This window comes from Galeopterus variegatus, unplaced genomic scaffold, assembly GCF_000696425.1.
Source record: "Galeopterus variegatus unplaced genomic scaffold, G_variegatus-3.0.2 Scaffold1110, whole genome shotgun sequence".
In the NCBI taxonomy this organism is placed as follows: Eukaryota; Metazoa; Chordata; class Mammalia; order Dermoptera; family Cynocephalidae; genus Galeopterus; species Galeopterus variegatus.
Window position 1 is genome coordinate 8,223 of NW_007727221.1, and position 9,588 is coordinate 17,810.

General features: G+C 37.4%; 1 protein-coding gene across 1 annotated transcript in view; it reads left to right on the plus strand.

The window, feature by feature from the left end:
- Window positions 1–9,588, plus strand: part of CFAP44 (cilia and flagella associated protein 44) — a 139,754-nt gene that overhangs the window by 2,951 nt on the left and 127,215 nt on the right. The window contains exons 2-4 of the mRNA XM_008574819.1: window positions 2,511–2,645; window positions 3,179–3,332; window positions 7,677–7,839. Of these exons, the coding sequence (XP_008573041.1) occupies window positions 2,511–2,645; window positions 3,179–3,332; window positions 7,677–7,839 (452 nt within the window). The remainder of the gene's footprint in view (window positions 1–2,510; window positions 2,646–3,178; window positions 3,333–7,676; window positions 7,840–9,588) is intronic.

A 9,588-nucleotide genomic window follows, 5' to 3' on the forward strand; every position in this document is an offset into this window, starting at 1 on the left:
AAAGAAAACATGGAAGGAAAAACAGAGAGAAAAAGGAGGGGTAGGAGGAAAAAAACAAAATAAATTATCAAATGTTATTAGTTAATTACGAATGCTAATGTTATCAAAATCCAACCATATCAATAATTACATTAATTATTAATGGACTAAATATTTGTACAAAAAGGCAGAAATTATCTGAATGGCTAGTAAAAGCAAGAATCAACTATATGATGTTTATAGGAGACACACGTTAAATATAAAGATACAAAGCAGATTGAAAGTAAATAGAAAAAGATATATCATGCAAAAAGTAAGCATAAGAAGGCTGTAGTAGCTATAGTAATATCAGATAAAATCAACTTCTAGGCAAAGAGTATTACCAGTGGCAAAGAAGGACATATCATAATGATAAAAGAATTGATTCATTAGGAAGACATAACAAGCATAAACATGTATGAACCTAATAAAAAAGGATCACAATACATGAAGTAAAAATAGGTAGAATTAAAGGAAAACTAAATAATTCCACAATCATAATAGGAGAGCAGTCTGATACTAGTTACTTCATAATGGCCAAAGTGGAAGTCCTTATTATTAATATTTTTATATTGTTGTGTATGCAGTGACTATGCTGAACTCTTTTAAAAATTATAATAAATTATAGGTAGCTCTTTTGGATTTTCTGTGTGCACAATAATGTCAGTTGTAGGCTTCCTTATTGTGTTCCCAATCTCATAGAGAAGGTGGAAGTAAACAAGGAATCACAGAGGCAAACTGTATTTGCAGGAGGCAGTGTGTCTCTGTGGTAGCTGAGAAGAGGCCCCACAGCTTCCTATTTCCACTGGCTAGTGGGGAAAAAAAAACTGAAGAAACTCACACATAAAATCTTGGGTCATAAAACAAAAAGACGAAAAAGGTATCTTTTAGATATCTACTGCTGTAGTACCCTTTCTCCTCAGTAACCCCCCTTTGCTTCTTCCTGCACCTATCCTTGTTCAATCTCCACTAATTTAGCCAGCCAGCCCTGCCATCCATTTGTGATTTGGGGTTTTAACTGCTTCTAGTCCTACAAAAAATGGAGTTTGTTATTTTGGCTTCTGTTCTCATTGCTGATTTCAGATTATTTCTAAGAATAGGAAAGCAAATGCTGATTTATGCTTCAAATGATAAGCCTTCCAGCAGTCTATTTGGGTATTACGAAAATTATAAAAATCCCAGCCATCACCAAGTTGCCTAGATCGGCTGCTTCACCAGCTTGATTTAATGTGCCTACTTCCTGCCAAGTTAGTTTTTCCAAACTCCTTGTTCTATCAGTGGTGCAATCCTTTTCTCAGGCCCAGAATATCCATTATTTTTTTATTATCTCTTCTCCTTTATCTGTATTTATTCCTAATTCTTCTATCAATGATCTCCTCCTCCTAGCTGGCAGCCTTAACTCATCTACTGGCAGTTTTAACTCCTTTCTGGGGATGGGGGTGGAAGCAGTTAAAAGTGCTAAACTTTTAATCTAATCTTGAGATGAGGAAATAGTCTCTGGTTGCCACAGTCACAAGAAAGAGCTAAGGTACTACTGGAGAGTCGTCCCAGTGAACTTGGACGATGACTTAACCTCTCTAGGTGTCAGTGTCCCCCAGGGAAGTAGGTAACCACCCACTGGGTGAGGGTTCCCTGGGATGAAGCTTGGAGAGACGTGAGGCTGCTGCCTGGCACACAGCAAGGGCAGCTGATTTCCCTTGGGGAATCCAAGTTGTGTGTTTGATCCATTTAGATTCCCAGGATTACTTTCTTTCCATCAAAATGCATGAATCCTACACAATCCTATCCTATTATATAGCTAATTGGCTTGGTCTAGCTTTTCTGTCTCATTCATATTAGTCTTGGGCTTCGTTCCTAATCTTTTAGCCTCATCTCAGAAAGAGCTACTAGGTAGCTCTGGTACACTTGCCATTTCTTCCTCATTCTTCTGAAAGCTCACCCAGCCCTATCTTTCACCTGCTTGACATTGTATATTTTAACCATACCCGTGGATGAACTTGATCTGAATGTTTGCTTATACCTGGGGCCATTCTACTCCAGTCTCAATTCTATTTCCCTCCTAGCTTATCCTGAAGCCAATATTTAACTTATTCCTGAGATATCACTTCAGAGAGAAATAATAATACCCAGAGAAGGTTATTTTTGAATAAGCATTATTTGTCTTTAACATAGCAGGTCCTCTGTAAATGTTGGTAAAATTGAATTGAATTGAGATTATGATAGCAACATTATCTTTCACTTTTTTGTAAGTATGCAGTGATAGGAAATAGCTGGAAAAAAAGTGAAAATGGAGATTAACTCATAGAAAAGGCTTTTTTATTTTGTAAGACTGCAAGACTGACCAAATAAAATGATTCTTTTAGAAATTTATAGTACTAAAATTCATTAAATGTAAATAGATTGGAAATTTTAGCTACTTTTGAAATAAGAAAATCTTTAATCCAAAATTTAAAAATTATTAAAACAAATTATTTTTAATATTCATACGAAAGTAGATAGCAAAACTTTAGATGATGGCACAGATGAAACAATTACTGAAGGGGAAGAATCATATTTAGAGGACGAAGCCTCAGATGTGGAACAATTAGAAGGAAGTTCAAGTTCATTTCAAGAAGATGATTTGGAAAGTAAGTATTATTAGTTTTCTATCAGTAATTGTCACTATTTTTAAGATAAGTTGCCAAGACGAATTGAACAGTTATAAAGCCATATAAACAAAAATGTGCAGAATGTGGATATGTGTGGGGCTGATAAAATAAAAGCATTGCATGTACTCCGGAAGGGAGTTTAGCAGCCCTGGAGTTCTATATTTCATTTCTGAGGATCATATACTTTCATACTTTGTTTTCTGGAGATTGACATAGCCTAAGGAGTGCTCCACCTCAGATTAATGAATCTCCAACTCTCCCTTGGAATTGATTGGGAATTGCTCTTTGAGACTGTTGAAATCATTACCAGAGCTTAGCACTCACTCCTGACGCACACAAGTGTGTTGGCTCTTCCTCCCATGCTCATTGACGGGTAGCATCTCCGTTCAGGCCAGTAGTAGACCTTACTTCTGGAGTATCACAGGCTGTATACGTACCTCCTGTCTTTAAGAAATACAATTTTAGGTTTTACCAGATACTATCTTAGTTAAAGTATTTTAATTTTTTTTTAGCATCTCATGAAACCTCTGCTCCAACAGCAGAAGAGGCAGAGGAGGAAGTTAAGAAGAAAATATCCGAGAGCTTCTTCTACGATTACACGGAACTTGCTTCAATACCTTCTGTGACTCTGGATTCGAGCATACCACTGGATATTCTCATGCTCATGTATCCACTCCAGCTACCTACGTATAACTTGGGGATTTTAGTTTCTTAAGTCAGGGGTCGGCAAACTACAGCCCATGGACCAAATCTGGTCCCCTGTTTTTGTGAATAAAGTTTTATTGCAGCACAGCCACACTTATTCATTTACATTTTGTCTATGGCTGCCGTCACACTACAAGGGCAAAGTTAAGTAGTGGGAGTAGAGACCATCTGGCCCACAAAGCCTAATATATTTACTTCTTGCCCTTTACAGAAATAGTTTGCCAACCCCTGTCTTAGGTAATTCTAGGAAGCTGAGCCCTTAGAGAATTATAGAAATGTATAATCTTAATTTAAAGTAAACTTTCGTTTGATGCCAAGTAACCATAAACAAAAATAACACTTTTCTGGCTGTCCTTTGCACAGATGGGAAAGATTGCAGTTCATGAGACATGTTGTGGGGACCAGAAGTTCTCTTATTTCCATTTACCTCCTCTACCAGCCTGGCCTTCCTTTGCCAATGCCTGTCATTTAAAACTTGTAAACACTGATGTGGTCACTGTCAGGCATTAGTATTTTCACACTGTGTTTCAGATGAGTTATCAGAGAGACAACACTGAGGAAATAGCACAAAATATCAAATTTTAACTGGTCTGAAGAATAAGAGTCTATGAATGTATGTAAAAGTAGGGGTGATTGACAATGGGATCTACAGTTTGTCATCCGTTTATGATGTTAAATTTGCAGGGCAGGTAGTTAGAAGACAATTCCATTAAGATCCTTAGCTAGAAATTTAGTATGCTTGCCTTCAGATAGGAAGTGGTTGTCACCACACGACCTAAACCACTGACCAGCCTTTAACAAAGGTGTGCTATCAGAGAGATAGGGTGGTGTACTCCTTGACTCAATTTTGCTTTTTACAAAAAAATAGAGCACATTGTTAATATATCTTCTGACTCTTATTCGATCCCTGGTGTGACTAAACTAATTCACCTTGAATCATCTTGTAACCTGGAATTTTCTCTCTTTAGGCTTTTTCCCCCCCTTTTTTCTTTGTTTTTGGTCTTTGGATACATTTCTGATAAACATTATGCTGTTTGATTTCTTCTAGCCTATTTTTTTCAGATGGGGTGGTGATATATCAGAGTCACCTGGAAGTTTTTCCTGAAGTACACAATGCTCTGATATCTTCCTGGACCTACTGAGTTATTTCTTTGTGGAAAGAGACTTGGATGTATGTTATCTGAAATACCTTCCCAAGGTGTTTTGCCACCTTCTAGCTCCCAATACTGGTGACTCGCTGCTCCAGTATAGAGGGTCTCTGTATTAGAGAGACATGCCTAGATTCTAAACAGTAGAGTCAGAAAGACCTCAGCTTTTGATCAGATGTATGAATCCTCTACTCATGGGGGATGAGTGCTGTATAAGCTATAGACTTTTCTTGAACACTTTTAACACTGGGAAAATCACAAAGTAGTGAGTTGTCATTTTTGGACAGCTTACATCATTGGAGAGCTGTTCAAGGCTTTCAGTCAAAATCTGCCTTTCTTGGGCCGAGCCCGTGGTGCACTCGGGAGGGTGCAGCGCTGGGAGCACAGCAGCGCTCCCACCGCGGGTTCGGATCCTATATAGGGATGGCCAGTGCGCTCACTGGCTGAGCGCTGTGTGGCCGGTCTCAAAAAGGACAAAAAAAAAAAAAAAAAAAATCTGCCTTTCTTAAATGGCCCACATTTGACTTAGTTCTGCTCTCTGGACATGGAACAAATATAATCTCTATATTTGGTGAGAAGCTCTAAGAAGAAGAATTTAGCTGTCATAAATCCCCTAAGTACTCTTTTAGTCCTTTGATAATTACATTGATTCTACTTCAGTTTTAAAATTTGAATCTTCTTTTTTTTTTTTTTTTCCTTTTTTGTCTTTTTTTACTGACCGGTAATGGGATCGCAACCCTCGGTGTCGCGCCCGTACCGGGGACCAGCAATGGGATCACAACCCTCAGTGTTGTGCCCCCCCCGCGCTCAGCCAGTGAGCGGGAACCGGTCTCCACATGGGATCTGAACCCTCGGCGGGAGCGCCGCCGCACTCCCAAGTGGTGCACTCTCCAGTGCGCCACCGGGCCGGCCCAAAATTTGCATCTTCTAAATCAATTTATTTTAGCAAGAAATGTGTCATTTATAAAATATCACCTAAACCATGGCATAATTTGCAAAAGATATTAAATGGAACTTAGCACATTGTTTAAAGACTTTTCAAGTGGAGATCCTAGATGGCCATAAACAAACATTGCAGGCCCTGGATCTCTGACAGGAAATTAAGAAGAGGCAAGCCAGAAGAGAGGGTAAGTTAAGACAAAAGGGAAGGCACATCAAAACACATTTTAACATTTCAAAACTCTGCTAAGGGACTGCCACTGTCCACTGGGGTTAAAAGGGAAGGATCAGATTCTAGTTATGCATTCATTAATTTACCTATCCAGCAAACATGTATTGGACACCTAATAGGTTCAGGACACTGTGCTAGGCATTCTGGGAAGTGGAGATGGCAAGAGACAGTCTCTGCCCTCAAGTAGGTTGTCATTTAGAGAGGGAGAATTTGAGAAGTTACAATCTCACCCATTCTGTGTTTGAAAGGGCCTTTGGTCAGAGCAGCAACATATAAGAGGGTGTTTCCCCCCTGAAATCAGAGATGGTAATATTAGGGAAATGATAATATCTCTAATTCCTATTTTCCATCCAAGTTAGTGAAGAGATGGTAATCCACTTCTACTCTCATGGTTATAGGCATGCTTTTAGCCCTCTGTTGTATAATATTGGTACCTGGGAAGAGAAAGAAAGGAAAGATGGAGGAAGGAAAGGGGAGGGCAGTGGTGTGAGGAAAAGGTAAAGGAGGGTAGGCAAAACTTCCTGCTCTGTACCAGGCTCAGTAAAGATGAGGAAATGTTTACCGAGATTCAACTCTTATTTGTTCTGTGCCTAAAGAGACCCCAGGTATTCTCCATGAGGCCTGAATAGCTTCTTTTAGATCTTTGGATCACATATTCATTTGTATTTCTATATAAGGTTCAGTTTTAGGCATTCATGTCTCTATTAAATTTATAAAATTCCTTTTTCTTGAACAGATCAAATACCCTGAAATACTTTATCTCTCTCTTTCAATTTAACTATTAGGTAATGAGATACGTTAAGTAGAGTTGGTTATAATTTGCTTGTATTTTACAATTCAAATTGCATTAATTTCAGTATTCTTTTCTTTTTTACATTATAAATTTTCTTCTTGTTAAAAGTTCCACATAATTTTTTTCTCTGAAAATTTTTATTTGCTTATGAATAAGCGGAATTCTTTAAAATCAATGTGTTTTTTAAACAAGGCTTAAGAGATAAAGATGTATCCAATGACCCTTCAACTTTGGTATTCAGCAACAAATTCCTATAAGCAAAGAATCTATCTACTTGTGGTACACTATGTAATATATTTCTTTGGCCAAATCTAATATTTTTCATAGAGTCATCTATTTTAGTTAACTTATTACATTCATATCTTCGATTATATTAATTTGAATTTGAATGTAGTAATGATGTATACTTTATAAAGAGTTTTTATACAACTCAGATTTTTTACCTCTATTTTGAATTAGTGCAATTTAACTTATAACATACACATACACACACCTGCCTACATACCCATACACATACTAACAAGCTCAGAAAGGAAATGTTAGTCTATTAATTACATATATATTAATATACTATATATTACTTAGACGATTTTCATAGTTTGTTTATATGAATTAAATTTCAGTTACACTGATGTGAATTTATTACAGTAGTCATGTTATCAAATGGTTTGTCAGAATTTCACAAACATTTCAGAATTTTAAACTTCTTGTCTTTTAACATCATTGAAGACGCTTATACGATATTTTTGCTGTGGTCGGTAAACAAACTTAACAGGCATTATGAATACAAAGATTCTGAAGACATGGACTTTTTCCCACATTAAACAATGTGCTTCAGTTTTAGTGGGAGAGAGAAAAATGAAATTATCTAGGTGATGACTTTGCCTGTGGTACTCAAATAGAAGACTTAACCTTATTTATTATTGCAAAAACAATGAATGTGCTTTCAAAAATTCCCTAGGAAAATTAAAATATTAACTAAATCAGAGTGTGAAAATTTTTACCTAATTTAAAAACAAAATTGCGTTAGTAATTCACAGAAAAATTATGAGTTTCAGGGTAAAATCCAACTACTTTAACCTTGAATCTCTATTTAAAAGTATGGATTTTTAAAATATATTTATTTCATCACTTTTCCAATTCCTAGGGTGTTTATTTTATTTTACTTCTTTTCCTTAGCAACTTTCCCTCAGACATTCTTTCGGTTATGACTGCGGAAAGCGGGCCAACCTACAACTTCTGGATAGCAGTACTGTGATGTACATAGCTGGAAACCAACTGATCCTTTTGGATTTGAAAACCAAGGAACAGATCTACCTCCGAAGTAGCAGCGGTGAAGGAATTGGTGTCATCGGGGTATGCTGCTAGTAACTTAGGGAAAAAAAGCCCATCTTTTTTATCGTTCTGTAGACCAGCCAAAAATGGTTGCTAGGTGCCAACACCATGCATGGTACTGTAGGATTACGGTGAAGGAATTGGTGTCATCGGGGTATGCTGCTAGTAACTTAGGGAAAAAAAGCCCATCTTTTTTATCATTCTGTAGACCAGCCAAAAATGGTTGCTAGGTGCCAACACCATGCATGGTACTGTAGGATTACGTGGGATACACAGCTATCTTTATTCTAAGGCATTTTCAATTCAATTTTTACAACCACTACATTCACTGACATTGTCTCTCTGAAATATGAAATTATATTAATAATATTATCTCATTTCGCAGATAAAGAAACTGGGGCTTATAGAGGTTTACTGACTTCCCCAAAGTTATGCAGGATTTTTGACATATAGATTAGAAGTGGAGGTAGGTGAGGAGGTTTTGAAGGTTCTTGACCTAAGGACTGAAGCAGGCACATGGCAATGGGGATGGAAAAGATGAGGAAAATATGAGATCAACAGACAGGATGCAGAGGTACAGTGACTATGGAAATGGGATATGGTGAGATGTATGAAGTGAAAGATAATCTCATGTTTGTTTCTTTCATGGTCATCTATATGTATATAGCATGTGTACATGATAAAAGTCCCTGTCCTCAGGGAGTTTGTTATTAGACTAATTGATGAGTTCAGCAAGAATTCATCATATTATATTGCATGTCCAACACTACACAGAACATACAGTGGAGGACTTAATGAAGAATTCATAACTTTTACAAAGTCAAAGAGTTTTAAATCCATCTGAAGAGACAAAACCCATATTTAAAAACAAAACAACAACAACAACAAGAAACCTAGACACACAAGTACATGGTAATGTGGCAATAGCTGTGTGCAAATATTCATGGGCCCAGTGTGAGGTTCATGGGTTTTGTGGAGGGAAGTCAGTCAGGGGCTGTGAGGTGTCAGGAGGCTGAGATCCACACTATCTGCAAAAGACTAAGAACATCTAGATATCACATATTTATCTATCAGTGTATGGCCAATAACAGTTTTTTAATTTCTGTTTTTCTATTTTGTTATAAAATAATTTGATGTGAGGACAATGTTCACAGGTGTAGTGTGGTCCCAAATGCTACTCCTAACCCTCATTCACCTAGAAATTGAGCAGCTTTGTGTCCACAAGGGCTTTTCTCCATGTATGCTGGAGCTGACAGAGGTCTTTCCCCCACTGTCTATGTCACCCCATCTTTTCTGAAATAGTTATCCAGTTGAGGATGAGAAATACTTTTGCAAGGCTATGAGAAACTTGTGAGAAATGTACTTTAAGCGTATAAACTATTTTCCAGAAAAGATAGCACGAATCAGTATGTTGAGTGTAAAGTAAATGGCTTAGTAATTCCAGGTATCTGCTACAAATAAGACACCCAAACACAAACCCCTAGCAGCTTCCAATCTGAGAGGGCAGAAACTTTTTAACGAACTGTAGACAAGACCCAGAAGGGTAAATGATTTGCCTAACTCTCCATTCAGATTTCTGTGACTACATATCCTACACAATATTTCTTTGTACATAGGTATCTAGACAGGTATAGTCTTAATCCACTTCCCACTACCTCCTTGGAATCTACTATTTCTTAGTCCCATTTGCTTCTTGGCCCCAACACCTAGCTTGAATCCTCTCTCTCACACTTACCACACTGAAGTCTGTAGGACTGCAGGCAAGTTAAA